The sequence below is a fragment of the Rhincodon typus genome, chromosome 43 (genome assembly GCF_021869965.1).
Source record: "Rhincodon typus isolate 14 chromosome 43, sRhiTyp1.1, whole genome shotgun sequence".
NCBI lineage: Eukaryota > Metazoa > Chordata > Chondrichthyes > Orectolobiformes > Rhincodontidae > Rhincodon > Rhincodon typus.
The window spans coordinates 4,976,874-4,993,254 of NC_063374.1; the positions used below are offsets into that span (position 1 = coordinate 4,976,874).

At 40.5% G+C, this 16,381-nt stretch overlaps 1 protein-coding gene across 3 annotated transcripts in view; it reads left to right on the forward strand.

Moving 5' to 3' along the window:
• nxf1b (nuclear RNA export factor 1b) overlaps positions 1-16,381 on the forward strand; it is a 155,641-nt gene that overhangs the window by 111,766 nt on the left and 27,494 nt on the right. For all 3 annotated transcript variants that reach the window (XM_048619789.1, XM_048619786.1, XM_048619788.1), the window contains 8 exons: positions 1,512-1,656; positions 2,626-2,709; positions 9,419-9,523; positions 10,128-10,208; positions 11,419-11,488; positions 12,334-12,422; positions 12,706-12,813; positions 13,073-13,182. In XM_048619789.1, coding sequence (XP_048475746.1) covers positions 1,512-1,656; positions 2,626-2,709; positions 9,419-9,523; positions 10,128-10,208; positions 11,419-11,488; positions 12,334-12,422; positions 12,706-12,813; positions 13,073-13,182 — 792 coding nt within the window. The remainder of the gene's footprint in view (positions 1-1,511; positions 1,657-2,625; positions 2,710-9,418; positions 9,524-10,127; positions 10,209-11,418; positions 11,489-12,333; positions 12,423-12,705; positions 12,814-13,072; positions 13,183-16,381) is intronic.

Sequence of the window (16,381 nt, forward strand, 5' to 3'; positions counted from 1 at the left end):
GGGATATTCACTGATTAGACAATGTTCAGCAACAGTCATGATTCCTTAGATACTGAGGCAGTCTACATGCAGTTAGGCTTGAACAACATCCAGTTCAGGATAAATGGCAAGTGACATTTGCAACACACTAGTGCCAAGCAATGACCAACTGCGACAAAAAATCTAATCATCTAACCTTGATGTTCAATGGCATTGCCATCATTGACTGCTCCACCATAATTATCCTACGGATTGTCAGTGACCAGAAACTAAACTGGAACGGCCGTATAAATACCATCTTTACAAAAGCAGGTCAAAGACACAGAATTCTGCATTGAGTGTCTATCCTTCCTGTTACCCCAATGCCTGTTCAGCATCTTCAAGGCACAAGGTCCGGTGTATGATGCAATACTCCCCATTGGTTTGGATGAGTACTGTTTGAATAAAAAACTTGATAGAAGCAGCCTACCTGATTGGCACTCAAACCCACTACCTTAAAGTGTTCATTCCCACTATCACTGAAGCACAGTAGCAACAGTAAGGACAAGATACACTGTAGCAATTCACTGAGGCTTTTTCAAAAACGCCTTCCAAACCCCACGGCCCTTACTACCTCAATGGGCAGATACATGGGAATACCAGGACCTCTTAAGTTCTCCTTCAAACCACAGCATCCTGACTAGGAACAATATTGTCATTCCATCACTATCGCTGGATCAAAATCTTAGAAATCCCTCCTTCTCAAATTTGTGGTGAACCTGCACCACGTTGACTGAAATGAGTCTCAGAGGGTGCCTCACCTCCCATCATCATCGTAAGTAGGGATAGGCAACGAATGGTTGTCCGTCCAGCCAGCAACACCTACATCTCATGAGGGAACAAAGAACGCAGTTGATAGGTATGCCTGTCAATGGTTTGCCTCGGTGTTGAGGTAACCATACTGCTGGTTCAAATTCATTGCAGGACATTCATGCCTGGAAGTCTGTACGCTTTGAACCTGTTTAACAGCCAGAGGTTTGGCAAAATTGTATACCAGTTTCTATCCCACTGTATCCGAATAGCGGTTACTGAATATGGTGAGCCACACACAATCCCAGCATGTCAAATGGGCTGACCACGTAAATTGTTTGGCAGCCAGTGTGACCTGGTTGCACTGGACATGTTGGTATGAATTATGAGCTCAGATGTATGAATTAGGACTTGAACCCACAATCTTCTGACTGTGAGGGATAGGGTGACAGATCAGCCGGAAGGAGACAACCTTCCGCTCCCTGAAATGGTGCTGTTGACATAAATGCTGTGGTACAGTGCACAAGTTTCAGCAACTGTCAGTGCTGTGTATTACCTGTGTTATTGTAGTATAGCTGAAATGTAAACTGAACAACTCAGTTTGGCAATAACTGTCGAGCACAGTGTATTTTTCTCCCTTGAAACATTCCATGTTCATGTGATTGTACTATGATACAGTAAGCAATCTCCTGTTAGGTTGATCTTAAATGTTTGTAATTTTTAAAATCTGTCTTAATCCTCAGTACACCCTATGGTCCAAGACCATCTCGTCGCCCAGACAGCTGGCATGATCGTGATGGAGGGCCCTCAAGCATTCAAGTTACTGTGAAGCAAAATTCGGAGAGAAATGCAAGTGCCAATACACGGCGAACCTGGTTTAAAATCACTGTAGGTCCTTATTTTCGCTGTGCTCTTCTGTCTTTATTTTTATGTTGTGTACATTTTGATACTGGACTTCTGTGTGGATCACCGTGTAGGTTTTTTTTTAAATTCATTCATGGGATGAGGACGTTGCTGGCTAGACCACATATATTACCTAACCCTAATTGCCCAGACGGAAGTTAAGAGTCAACCACATTGCTGTGAGTCAGGATTTACATGTAGGGCAGACCAGGTAAGGATGGTAGTTTCCTTTCCTAAAGGACGTTCGTGAACCAGATGGGTTTTTCCAACAATCAACAATGGATTCAAGGTCACCATTAGATTCTTAATTCCAGATATTTATTGAATTCAAATTCCACCATCTACCATGGCAGGATTCAAACCCAGGCCCCCAGAATGTTATTTGGGTCTCTGAATTAACAGTCCATTGATAATACCATTGCTTCCCTCAAGAGTCAAGGACTTGTGATCATAAATCTCATTCCTTTTGAGAACTTGTAACAGTTTTGCTCTTTTCCATCTTGCTGTTTATTCCCAGAATCTTTCTCTTCACTATCTTTGCTCCCTGCTGCCCTACTCCAAACAGAGGGAATGCCTAACCCATTCCATTCTTTCCAATGTGAACTGCCAGTAAGAGATACACTTAACACAACCGTTCTGTGTCCTGTTCTGTGCTCCACTAATGACTGAAATTGCGTAACTATGCATTTCAGTTATGCAAAATATACAATGTTGTGAAGGGCACTTAACCTCCAAACGATTAGAAAATGATGTCATTATCTTACTACATTCATTCCATGTTGAACTCGATGATGTCTTGTCAAGTCTAAACTTTGGCGTAATATAATATTTTGAGTCTTTGTGCTGTTTTCCAAATATATTTATCCAAATGTTAATTTATAAAGTTTTTGAACATGGATGTTGTAAAGTTAACTGTTGAGTATGAATACAGCAAAATATTTTTGTTCTCTTTAGATTCCCTTTGGAAAGAAATATGATAAATCCTGGCTTTTGTCAAACTTGCACAATATGTGCAGTGTTCCCTTTACTCCTGTTCAGGTAGGAACAATGGCACCTATGATTTTGTTAGGCAAAGCAAGAATGTTAAGAAAATGTTGTCAGTAAAATGAGATATTCCGCAGATTGATTCAGTATGCTCAAAAGGCAGGGTTAAGAGCAGAGATAAGCGGTTTACACTCCCAGTCTGTTCAGAGGTTTCTCTTGGAAACTGTGTGGCTTGGAATTTGGAGCAGAGCATAGATTGATCTTGACTTGTTTTTTTCTTAATTCATTTGTGCAACGTGGGTGATCACTGGCTGGGCCAGTCTTTATTGGCCATCCCTAGTTGAGAAGGTGGTGAGCTGCCTTCTTGAAATGCTGGAATGTGTGTGCCGCAGGGACACCCATCATGCCATTAGAGAGGTAGATCCAAAATTCTGACCCAGTGACACTCAAGGAACAGCAATATATTTCCAAGTTAGGATGGTGAGAGATTTGGAGGGAAGCTTGCAAGTATTCCCATGTCTGGTGGTGGTATTCTGTTGCCTCTGTCCTTCTCGATGGAAGTGGTCATAGGTTTGGAGAATTAAAGAAGCTTTGGTGAATTTCTGCAGTGCATCTTGTAGGTGGTACACAATGCTGCTGCTGAGCATTAGTGGTTGAGGGAGTGGATGTTTGTGGATCTGATGCCAATCAAGCAGGCTGCTTTGTCCTGGATGATGTCAAGCTTTGAGTGTTTTTGCAGCTGCATTCATCCAGGGAAGTGGGGAGTATTCCCTCACATTCCTGACTTGACTTGTCCTTTTGGACAGGCTTTGGAGAGTCAGGAGGTGAGTTACAGCAGGATTCCTAACCTCTGTTTCTAGCCCCTTATTAATATAGCTAGTCCAGTTTTATATCATTGATATAGCATCATATAGTTAACACTTGTCACTGAAGTCTGACCCAATTAACTGAATTTTGGTTGGAGATTCTTTGTTCTGTTCTAGTGCTGATCAAAATAGGCCAAAACAGCACAAACACAGCTAATTGTATCCCTCAGGCAGTTTAAACAACTGGCTTTCACTAGTAGTTGTACTTACAGTAGGAATGTTTGGGGATTGGGGGTGGGGGGGAGAGTTGCAGGCAGAATTTGAATTCCCATGAAAGGTATCCTGAATAGATTAAGCATGTATTCTCTAAAATTTAGAGATGAAACTATTGGAACATGTGAAATCCTTTAAGGAGCTTGACAGGGTGAATGCTGAGTGATTTTTTTTTTCTTCTGGACATGGGTGGAGGGGTTGGTCACAGTCTCAGGGTGAAGGACCAATTATTTAAGACTGAAGTGAGCGATTTCTTCACTTTCTGTCCCAGCGACTTGTGGATACTCGGGCTTGGAATATATTTGAGTGCTGAACAGACCTTTGGACTCTGAAGGAATGAAGGGACAGCACTGGAAGTTGCAGCTGGGTATTAGATCAGCTATGATCTTGTTGATTCACTGAGCTGACTTGAAGGGCTGAACAACCTACTCCAGTGCCTATTTCTTATGTTACTGGAAGGGCAGGCACAGAAGAAAGACCAGCTAACTTTAATGGGCACCAAACAATTGGGAAGGCACCTGCTATGTTGGCCTTTATTGCAAAAGTATAGGAGTAAATAAGCCTTGCTGTAATTGTATAGAGCGTTGGTGTATGTTCTGATTTAATTGTCAGGCTCAGGGTCCAACCAAAAATGAGACCACCCCCCGGAACAAGTGGTTTTGGCAATGTTTGTTGATTTTATTCAGTTAGCTAAACAGGTACAAATACAAGTGAGAAATCTTTATTGCCTATATGCTGCATGCGCAGTGCACGGACAGATCATGGTCAGTCTTGGATTAGTTAGGGTAGTGTATACCGAATTTCTGATTGGTTCCTTTAAAGGTAATGATTAATCATCAAGATATCATTCACTGGTAGGGCTTTTCCTACTGCTTATAGTTTATTTCCTATCATTTCATTGAATTTTGAAGTTTACCACAAGGTAACGAAATGTTTTGCATCATCTTTCCCCATACATTTCAAACGGAGGTCTTATGCATCATGTCCTCATGAATGATATTCATTGTCTCAGATCTTGTTAAATTGATACCAATCCCTCATTCAGTCAAGCACCTATCAATGACTGTTTGTTTTGAAGGATTTGCTTAATGTGCTTCTCCCCTCTGTAGCTGTTAGTGTTAGCAGCCATTTACTTTAAAATAAAGAACATACTGGAAACGTTGCTTATAACTATACATTGTAAACCTAAGACAGAAAATTGCAAAGTATCCTTGAGTTACACGAACTGTGTGCAAAATATAAATGCAAAATAAACAATGTATGAAAGATCAGAATGAAATGTCCTTATACATTCCGTCAATATATAGCTCAGTAATAACAGTCTGGAAGTGTACTGACTACAAAGCCCAAGATAATACATTTAGCAAAAATGTGATTGTTTTCTAAGCAAAATACTACAAATTAAAACAACACAGCCATTGTCCTCGTCCTTCTCATAATGCTAGTTCCTCAATAACAAAAATGAAGGAATGCAGCTCCACACATTCAACAGTAAGTTTTTGCCATTTTGTTCTGGCACTGTTTGCTGACACCGATGACTGTAGTCAACTATTCATGTTTGCTGATTTGAGAGCACATATGCACACAGTTCCATATACAACATGTCTTTATGTAGGATGTACGTATACCATCATGCACAAAGGCAGTACTACTGCACGTGTGATTTTAAAAGGGGGTTCAGTGGTGGGAAGAAGGGGTGAATCCCCATGAGTGTGGAGGGAAGAGGGCCCAGAATCCAGAGGCTGGAGAAGTAACTAGAGTTGGGGTGTTGAAGCCGTCCTTCCCCTTGTCTCCCATCTCCCACACTTCGCCCTGGTTCAGCCACCCCCATGCACAGATGTGCACACACTCCCTCTGGTCCCGATTGCACATCCACCCCCACCCCCAGAACAAAAACTCTCAAGACTGTCTGCACATGCACAATTTAAAGTAATATGTGGTGCACATGCGCTGATGTTAGCAAACGCAGCCTTTTTTGTCTGTTTAGAATCTCATTATGCATTCCTGTGTCAAGTCACACTCACCAGTCACGTTATGCTAGGCCTGTATTGGTATATTGTATATTGTACTTATACAGAACAATATAAGTTTATCAATTAATATACTTTAAACTAATCTTGAAACATTAATTTCCTTATTAGTGAGATCTCACCTAGATTATCACATTTAGGCTTAGTCACCTTACCTAAGGAAAGATTAACTTGCCACTGAAGGAGTGCAATCTGATCCATGAGATGGTGGGTCTATCCGATGAAGACACTTGGTGATCTGATTGAAGCAATACAAATTTCCTACAGGGTTCAACAAGGTAGATGCGGGATGGGTTTATCCCCAGTTTTTTGGGTTTGGTGTGGGCTTGGTAGGTACTAGTCTAGGGTGACATGGTCTAAGAAGATGTTAGGCCTTTTAAGATTGAGATGAGGAATTTCTTCAACCAGAAGGTGGTGATTCTTTGGAAATGTGTGCCTTAAAGAGGGCTGTGGAAACTCAGTCATTGAATGTTCAAGAGAGATTGACTTTCAGAAATTAAAAGGATCAAGGGAACCGGCCTCCTATTCCAATTTCCTGTGCTCCTAACCTTGATCCTGCTAATTGAATGCTCAAGGCGATTTTCACTTCGAGGAGTAAAATGCTGTAACCTTGTGAAGCTAGCCCTGCTGCAGAAAAATAATTCTGCAAAGTGTTTGGTGTGGCGTTCGTTTGCTTAACCCAGTTGTCTATGACCTCTAGCTCCAGAGTCACGTGTGTCAGTAACAACTTATTGGCAGCCCATCTTATCTGATTGAAAGTTGAAAATTTCAGAATTGATTGTTTATGAAAATAAAAGGTGAATTATTATTATACTGCATTTTATGGTTTCAAATGATTGTTTTAACAAAAGGCATTATTGTGCTGTTTGTAATCCTGTTTGAATGATGTTGCTACACAATGGTTATAGATAATGCCCTCTGTTCAATGAAGAGGTTTAATGGGTTGTGAGTGTTGTTACTTGTAATATAGCTCAGGTGAATTATTCTAAAAATGCTGTTAGAGCTTTCTTTATTGTGAGCCAATAGCCCAATCATTGCCTGAATTCTCTGTCTGGAGTTAGTCTGTTTTGCTGGCTTTACTGACAAAATTATAGGTTCCCAATAGTTTTTATTTTTGGCCACTTAAGGAGAAAAGTTCTTCAGGCTTTTTTAAAATTATCTTTGGAAGAGATGTAGGCGTTACCGGCAAGTCCATCATTTGTTGCCCGTCTCTAATCGCCCTTGAACTGAATGGCTTATTCAGCCATTTTAAAGGGGCAGTTAAAGGTCAGTATGTTGTTGTGAGCCTGGAGCCATATGTAGACCATACCTGGTAAGGTATGGCAGGTTTCCTTCCTAAAGGACATTCGTGAACTAGATGGGTCCTTAAGACAATTGATAGTTTTATGGTATCATTAGAGACCCAGTTTCAACTCTAGCTTTTTATTAATCACATTAAAATGCCACCTTCTGTCATGGCAGGATGGAACTGTACTCCCAGACTACTAGCCTGGCCTCTGGACTACTGATCCTTACTGTTATACCCAATGATAAAAACAGTTGTTCATCCCTCACTTAATACTTCTACCAAAGGTAGTGATAGTGTTCCTACCTCTGAGCCAAGAGACCTGGTTTCAAGTTTCACTTACTCCAGAAGGTGTGTAATAATATCTCAGAACAGGTTGGTTAGAAAATATCTACCACTAGGATTCTCTTTATGAGCTGTCAGGTTAAGGGTGTGCTCCTATTCTAAAAATTCTCTTATTATCGTTTGAGCCTTAGACCCGCACCCCCATCCTGATATAAAGGATGTTTAATTTTGCCAATTCTAGCTGAAAATGGGAAGGGGATGAATGAATTGTTAAACTTAGTCCAGATAGTTTATGAAAAGTCACTTGGAATCCTGAATGGCTTTCTGTGAGTTGCTGCCATTATGCCTTTAGTTCTCAGGGCTGATTGGTTGCCATGTGGTGTTGAAATCAGTGCCAATGGTCACTGCCTGTTGTAAAAAATAGGCAGCTTTTTTAAATCCACTTTTGGGATGTGGACGTCGATGGCTGGGCCAGCATTGTTGCCCATCTCTAGCTACCCCCTTGAGAAGGTGGTGTTCAGCTGCCTTCTTGAACCACTGCAGTCCATGTGCTCCAGGTAGACCGACAGTGCCCTTGAGAAGGGTATCCAATTGCTTTTAACATTTGTAGTATCACATTAAAGGCTGTCTTACCAAATGTTCTGTTAAAGAGAGTCAACCTTTATCATCAACCAGATATTGATGTAACTGGTTAACATCATCTAAACAATGAGGCAACAGCCAGAGGGAACAATTGAGACCAATTATATCTGGCCAGTGCTCACTTTTCAGCGCCAGTCATAGGACAGCAACCAGGCTGAATTTCTCCACATTACCATACTTCAGCTAGCTAACTACGCGCAATGAATATGGAATGTTATCTGTGGTTCAGAACCATACAAGGGATGCATTGGAATGTCAGGGATCTGATTGGGATGTAACTGAATGAGGTGGGCAGTTTTCCCATTCACACATTTCAAGGAATGTGTACTGTGTATTCAAAGTTGTTGAGTGTCTAGTCAGAATTGATGTTTTACTTTTCACTTCCCTCTCCCAACTCAAAAAAATACATACACATCTACCAATAGCCCCACTGTTTGAGGTCTTCAATCAAGAAGGAAGTCATGCTGAAGTTGTACAGGACGTTGGTGAGGCCTCTTCTGAAGTACTGTGTCCAGTTGTTGTCACCCAGTTATAGGAAGGATATTATTAAGCTGGAGAAGGTTCAGAAGAGATTTACCAAGATGTTGCCAGATGTGGAAGGTTTGAGTTATAAGGAAAGACTGGATAGGCTGGGATTTTTTTCACTGGAGTGTAGGATGTTGAAGGGGACCTGTTAGAAGTTTTTAAAATAACGAGAGATATAGACAGAGTTAATGGTTGTTGTCTTTTCCCTAGGATGGGGAAGAGACACGAAGCAAATTTTTTAGAGTTTGTGTGTGGAATGCCTGAGTAAGTGGTGGATATGGGTACAATTTAAAAGATATATGAACAGGAAAGGTTTGGAAGGAAATGGACCAGGAGCAGGCAGATGGGACTAGTTTAGGTTGGGATTATGTTCAGCGTGGAACAGTTGGACTGAAGGGTCTGTTTCCATGCTTTATGACTCTGACTCAATAAGAAGTCCTAAAATAGGCTTGCTGTTTAGGACAGGCAACCAGTTATGGTAAACCTTAATCTATCACTAATTATACCTTGGTGAGTTATAATGATCTGAGATGCCATTCCTAAAAGTGTGGCAGAAGCAAGAATTGGAATGTTATTAGGGTAGGTGGTATTGTGGAATTCGGATTGCACACAGATTAGTCATGATGTTATTAAATGGCTGTGCAGGCTTGAGCTGAATGTCTTAGTCCTGCTCCTGACTTGTATTTTTGTCTGTAAGTTTGTATGTTTATAATTTAGAAGTCCATTGAAAGTAGAAATTTGCACAACTGTGGGAAAGAGCAGGGGAGTGAGAGCAGAAATGGGTTGAATAGCACCTCTCTTTGTACTTTTCTGACATTTATCACTCACTGACTTTCTGTTCTCTTCAACGTTTATGAAATCAAGACTTATTTGCACTTGATCACTAGACGACAGTAACAAAATCTTTCTGTCCACAGTTTCACTATGATGGTAATAAGGCAGTATTCTATGTTGAAGATTCTACAACTGCTAATGCTTTAAAACAGATATCGAGAAGAATTGTTGATAAGGATTTATACCGGGTATGTGTTTCTATATATATTTCTGACAGTAACATGTGCCTCAGAAAAAAAACAAACCCTTTTGATGAACAAAAACAAATTTGCTGTGTTGTTTGAAGTGGTCCTAACCATTGCTGGATCTGCAGCAGGCATACCCAAGAATTGTCATTGTTTTGAACCTGACCATTCCTGAAATCAGGCCATTTCCACTAGGGTACCAGGTCCAGACAATTGGGTCTCACTAAGCTGGTCCACAGGGGAGGTCAGCCTAGCTGTGTCCAGTCCTGCCCTCAAACTGCACAGATGTGAAGGAGAAGTATTGGCTGTCTTTTCCATTTTCTACCTGAGAATCCAGAAGGGGACTTGCTTGGGCAGATGCTGAGAAATTATTTCTGCTGACTGGGGAGTCTAAAATAGTTTCATGATAAGGTGGCGATCATTTAGGGCTGAAATTAAGAAATTTCTTCTCTCAAAGGTTTGCGAATCTTTGGAATTCCCTACCCAAGAAGGTTTTGGATAATTCACTATTGAATTTATTTAAGGTTAGGGCACACAGATTTTTGAGCTCTCGGGGACTGGCAAAATCCTAAATTTGATTACGGGCAAACATTTTGATTTCCTTCAGGTGGCCATCATGATTAATCCTTCAGTGCCGCCATCTTCTGTTTCAAATGAGCTCAAATCAGAGGAGATCGAGCACATAAAGGTACGGACAGCTTTCTCACACCTTGATTTAAAAATGCATTTCAGCTCCTACTGGAAAATGACCAACTTGTTGCTAATAAATGCAAATTTATGAAAAAAAAGAGTTTCTGTTGAGGACATTGCTACTTTTGTTTTTGAACCTTTATTTTCAATGCAATTAATAACAGAAGCTCAGATGTAACAGACAAGACCAGGAGGAGTTATACTTATCCATTGTAGCAGAAAGCAATAGAAGAATTGCAGAAAAAGAGTTTGCATTTGTATAATATCTTCCACTCCATCAAATCACTTCATAATTAATGTGTTCCTTTTGAGGTGATGCTGTTATAGATGTTAGTGGCAATTAAGATTTGAGCATAAACAGGAGTGTCGGACATTGGGCTGTGAGTATTTTGTGTCAAAGGGATGACCGATTTGTATTTGGTTGAGAGATGCATATCAGCTTACATCAGGAAAAATTCTCACCTTCAAGACTTATGAGGGGCATGGATAGGGTGCAGAGTAGTTTTCCCAGGGTAGAAATGTCAAATACTAGTGGGCATAGGTTCGAGGTGAAAAGGGGAAAGTTTAAAGGAGATATGCGAGGCAAGTTTTTTTTTATCAGAGGATAGTAGGTGTCTGGAATGTGCTGCCAGCGGAGGAGGTAGAAGCAGATATGATAGCAAAGTTTAAGAGGCATTGAGACAGACACATGAACAGGCAGGGAATAGAGGGATACAGATCATGTGCAGACAGAATTAGTTTAGAATGGCATTGTGGTCAGTGCGGATGTGATGGGTCAAAGTGCCTGTTCCTCTGCTCTATTGTTCTGTTCTGTGTTCACTTCTTGGTAATGTCACAGTGTCTATTGATGTCTTTGAGAGGGCAGATGAGACCTTGGCTTAGCATCTCATAAAAATGACAGTACCTCTGACCATGTCCTGTCCCTCGCTACTGTACTAGAACATCACTTTAGATTATAGATTAATTCCTACATGATGCAAGAGCCTGCCAAAAGAGAGGCAGGATTGGTGTTGCTTGGCCAAGAATGACACCTTTGAAGGAAAGCATCTTGCGTGACTTTGTAACTCAAGTAGAGCTGGCAGGTAGTTCATGGCAGACGTGCCAAGGCTTCAGCTGTTCCTGTACTTCGGACTAGGCAACAAATGATCATTTGATATATCTGAGAGAGTACCTTTGTTTCACTGAAATTATCACCATTTAATTTGCAGCAGTGTATGAGTAAACGTTACGATGGATCTCAGCAGGCCCTAGACCTAAACAGCATACGTAGTGACCCAGGTATGGATTTGAAGTTTTTGTCATCTGTTTGGTGACTTGAAGCTGCCTTAGGTAATTAAGAAAAACTTGCGTTAATAGCATTGCAACCTACCCAATTTTCTTCTCCTGCCTCTTACTTTCTACTCTTCACCCAGTTCTGTCATTTTTTGAGTCGCAGTTCTTTTGCGGGTGAAACCGGGCATTTGAAAAATAATTTTACTTGTCTCTTGCCCCTGTCCCCCACACCAAAATGTGACATTTTGCCTTATTAAAAAGACATCAGATCTGACTGACTTTTAAAAACTTCTTTTATGGGATTTGGGCGTCGCTGGCTGGCAGCATTTATTGCCCATCCCTAGTTGCCCTTGAATGGAGATGGTTAACCAACTCGTTTCCAGGTGACTCTTTAGTCGTTTCAATATTACAATGACACCCTGTGTTCCAGATTTAACTTTGCCTATTGGTTTTCTCAAGCTCTAGAAACCCACCTATTGGAGTCTAGGGCTATTTATTTCATGGAAAGGGTTAGTATCTTTACAGCACTATCTGTAGGCTCAGAAGTGATGAGAATGCTTCCTTCCAGCTTGCCTGTCTTAGACCCAACCACCCTCCTATCAAAAGACACCCCATTTGTGAACTGAGGACTATTTGATGAATTGCTATTGCTGTGGAAGTTAAGATCCATTAACCCAGCGCAGAGCAAGAGTTGTGTGGCTGGGTGATACAACGCCTAGGTTGTGGAAGCACTCACCAAGGCCACCCCCCAATCTTAAAATTGGAGTGGCAATTTGCATCATTGCATACAGGCCATGAATGAATTGTAATTATTGCTTCTGATTCCTAACAATTACTGTTTGATTGTTCAGACCTCATCTCTCAGAATATTGAAGTGGTGTTAAACAGGAGGAGTTCCATGAGCACAGTCATCAAAATAATAGAGGAGAACATTCCAGAGGTATGCAGGGTATAAATTGTGGGAGGCGGGATACTTTATTCTTATTTTCTATAATAATGGAAAGGTTGAAGCAAAATCCTGCAGAGTAGTTTTACATAACTTTGTGTACACTGTAATGCATAGCGAACAGGGAGTGTAGCAATGCTGTAGTGTCTTTTGTAGAACTAACAGGCCACTGCTGATTGCTTTCTTAAAGTGATGTTCTGCCCATTAGCCCTCCTATTTGGATTGCTGCTCTTGTCTGTTTGACAGTTGTAATCTATGCCTCCCCTTGTTTTTACAGTTGCTCTCGCTCAACCTGGGCAATAACCGGCTCTACCGACTGGAAGACCTGGCAGATCTGATTACCAAAGCACCCAGTTTGAAAATTTTAAATCTTTCCAGAAATGAGGTGAGTGTCTGTTTACAGCAACGGTGAGAAGCTTAGTTATGATTGTTTTATGAGCTGTGTTTGAAATATGTCCTCCCCTCTACTCCCCCTGAGGGCTCTTTGAGATTTCTGAAGGACTACTTTTTCATTCCCACTAATTCCTTCTTTAGGTGAGATGCAGTCACATAGTAATAATACTTGCTGTATTTGACGTATTGGGTATTTGGACTTGCAGAGAAGCAGAATTAGAGGAATTCATCAATATTTTCAATTATCACAGCTCAAATCTGAAAGAGATCTGGACAAAATAAAAGGCTTCAAGCTGGAAGAGCTGTGGTTGGATGGGAACCCTCTCTGTGACAGCTTCCGGGATCAGGCTACTTATGTCAGGTCAGTGGAAGGACCCCTTGTTGTGGTTTTGTTACAGGGAGCCTCTCAAATGGCAGACAGTATATTTTTCTTAACCTTGCTTCTATTTAAAAATAATCTAATTTTCTCACTAATTTCTTTTCATGGAATATCAGTAGTATTGGGAGATAATAATAATATTTTTCACAAAGCCATTAATGTAAATGTGGTATTGGTGTTTCATGTATAAGTATATACCCTAAGTGAGTATCTTTCCCAATAGGCAAACTGTTAATAACCTATTCTTTTTAAAAAGAACATGTATTCTGTTTGTAGTAGCTTTACCAAAAACCTGTAGGCCCAACTCTCTTTGTGAAAGACCAATGATTAATTTTTAATCATTCTCCGAATGTGGGGACTACAGTCCAAAGACCCCCTAGTTGTACATCATCTTCTTGTTCAATTTTGCAACAGGTCAATTTGTGTTTTTTATGCTGTGGTTAGAGGTTGCGAAATGCTTTGTGCCTCAACACTGAAGAAACTCTTGTTTACCCAAAAGATTCCCAACAAACATCTTGCATTCCTAAAAAGCTTTGAATGATCTTAAAAGCCACTGATCACAATAATAAGCCAGTTGCTCTTTACCTGATGAAGTTTGAGTTGCAAGTCTGCAGCAGCACTTTGCTTGGCATCAAATTTAGAAGAAAGAAAACCTGAACCATTGCCTGTCAGTCTTTGTATCTGTGAAATGGGTGCAGGTTTTTGTTGGTCAATGAAGAAAACTGGTTAGCCAGTGACTGGTAAGACTCGTCAGGCGAGGAACAGCCTAAGACAGACACAGTCATGCATCGACCTTCAGAATGCTGGACTATGGTCATGTGGCTTTGGCAGATTCCTGGTTTTTGCATATGACTTGGGAATTTAATTGAAGAGTTTTTGGGTGACAAAGCAACTTGAGAGGAAAATCGTACACCCTGTACATTTTATACACTGTCTTTTTGACAAAGTAAAATTCCAATTTTGTGGGCATGTTGAAATGTCTTTCAGAGTCAATTTAAGAACAAACCTTTGGAAGGAAGAAAAGTTCATTGAATCCTATCACAAAGCATTTGACACAAGGCATCAGTAATTTTTAAATTATTTTAAGATGTTATGATATAATATGACAAATTTTAATGTGAATAGTTGTTTCATTAGGTGTTCTTTGGACAACAGCCCTTCATTATACTCTCATCCTACCTCATCCACTTTGTGTTTTCCCCTAGTTTCTCTTCCTTTGTCTTTGTTATCGTCTCTTTCACTGGCTTTTTCCTCGTTCTGTTACTCTTGAGACCTACTTATAAGACCTATTTTTTGGGTTTTTTTGAAAATCTAGATTTGCCAACCAATTGTTAATTTTTGATTGTTCACTCCTGATGTGCAGTAATAATTTGGGCGGAGTTGATAGCTAGCACCTCTGTGATATCACACTGGTTTAATCCTTCTCCCCACCCAATTCCAACTAACCAGAATATTGGTATCTCTTTTCCCAACATTGATCCTGTTAAATGTTGCCTCTGAGCAGGTGAGTGATAGCTTGGTAAGTAAACGGAAACTGATTTTGCGGGAGAATGAAGGCAGTGTTGCTTTTAATTGACCTTCTGAGGCTGCACTTCAGGCTTAAGAAAAAAACCAATGCATCCCAGACTTCACTTTGCTGTTATTCATGTGAATTGATGACTCCCAAGATAGTTTGTGTCCTCATTTAATAAATGAATGAATTCCAGTGTCTTAGTATTCAACGTAGCTGCTGGATGCAGTGTGAAATAACTCCAAGTTGCTGTAAAAATTCCACGTCATTAAAATTGGTTGGACAATTTCGTTACTTTGGGCACTTGTTTTGCTTTGAAAAGAAGTGAGTCTGCTGCGCTCATATCCGGAGGCAGATGAAAATGTAATGAGATTGTTAAGTAGCAGACAATGTGGTCCAATGATATGAAAGGTAAATTCACTTTGCACTGAAAGTTTGTGTGTGTGTGTCTGTATAGAGACCCTTTCTCATCCTGCTTCCAGGAGTAATTTACATCAACAATTTCTTTAAGTTGTTTGGTAGCATTTAGCTGTTGTAAGTGTTTTTAGTGTTGCTAAATAGACCAACAAAAATGTTGCTGCTGCAATAGACTTAATTATTGACCTAAAACCAACTAATGCATGATTTTTCCAGCACTTTAAAACATATTCTAATCTTATAGATGATGCATTTAAGACAGTTACTAGACATAATTATGATGGATGTCCAGACCCAAAGCAGCAGAAACCCTTCTGATAACACATCCTAGATCCTGCCAACTCCTCTGAAACATGGAACCTGACCACCTCCACATGCAGTCTGCCACTGTGAAGACAAACCAAATGCAAGTATGCATTATTCCACGGCAGCTTTTTATTCTCAAGGGAATTATGCAGTTTCACAAACTGTTGTGGCAAACAGCAATCCCCAAGCATCTCTTGAAAGGACAACTGTTGGTCTATTGCTGCTGAGTAGTGAGCGCGTTGCAAATGTGAGAGAATAATCCAATTGAGTTGTCTATAGGGTCTGCTGCTGACAGACTGTTGTGTTCAAACAGTTGGCAGCTATTGATGAGAGTGTGTTCTAGTTGCGCAATGCCAGGCCAGGACAAAAGGTTTGGAATGTGGGTTTAGGTTCTCATCACAAGACATCATGACCTTTATTTCACCTGAATAGACAGCTTCCTGAAAAATCAGTTCTAAAGGCAGCACTATTCATAATGTTAACCTCTTGGTTTTATTTCATTTTACTTTCAACATAGTCAGTTCAGCATTTACTAGGCATATTGGTGTAAATTATTTCCTGCAAGAGGCATTGGTGATGTAATTTCACACCCTCCCCCATTCTTTCCCATGCTATTTTATACTTGGCATGGTTAGTGTCTGCTGAGTCCATCTGCAGATTCTGCCTATTTTTGAGGCTCCTTTCCTGGTGTGGAATTGTTTCGAAAATATCCTTTGGCTATGAAAGGAACTTATCTGGACTTTAGCATCCACGTTTAACATTAATTAGATTAGTGTAAGTTTGAGAATCATGCTGGTTTGGTTTTAGTCTGTCTTTGATGGTATGAGGCTCGTGGGGGTGGCGGGGAGGCGAATGTGGAGCCACTTTCTTCATTCATGCATCCGTGGAAGTTTTCTCACGTTTTTTTTTCCCTTTTATTTGTTTCACTTCTCTCCCTCTTGGCAATGT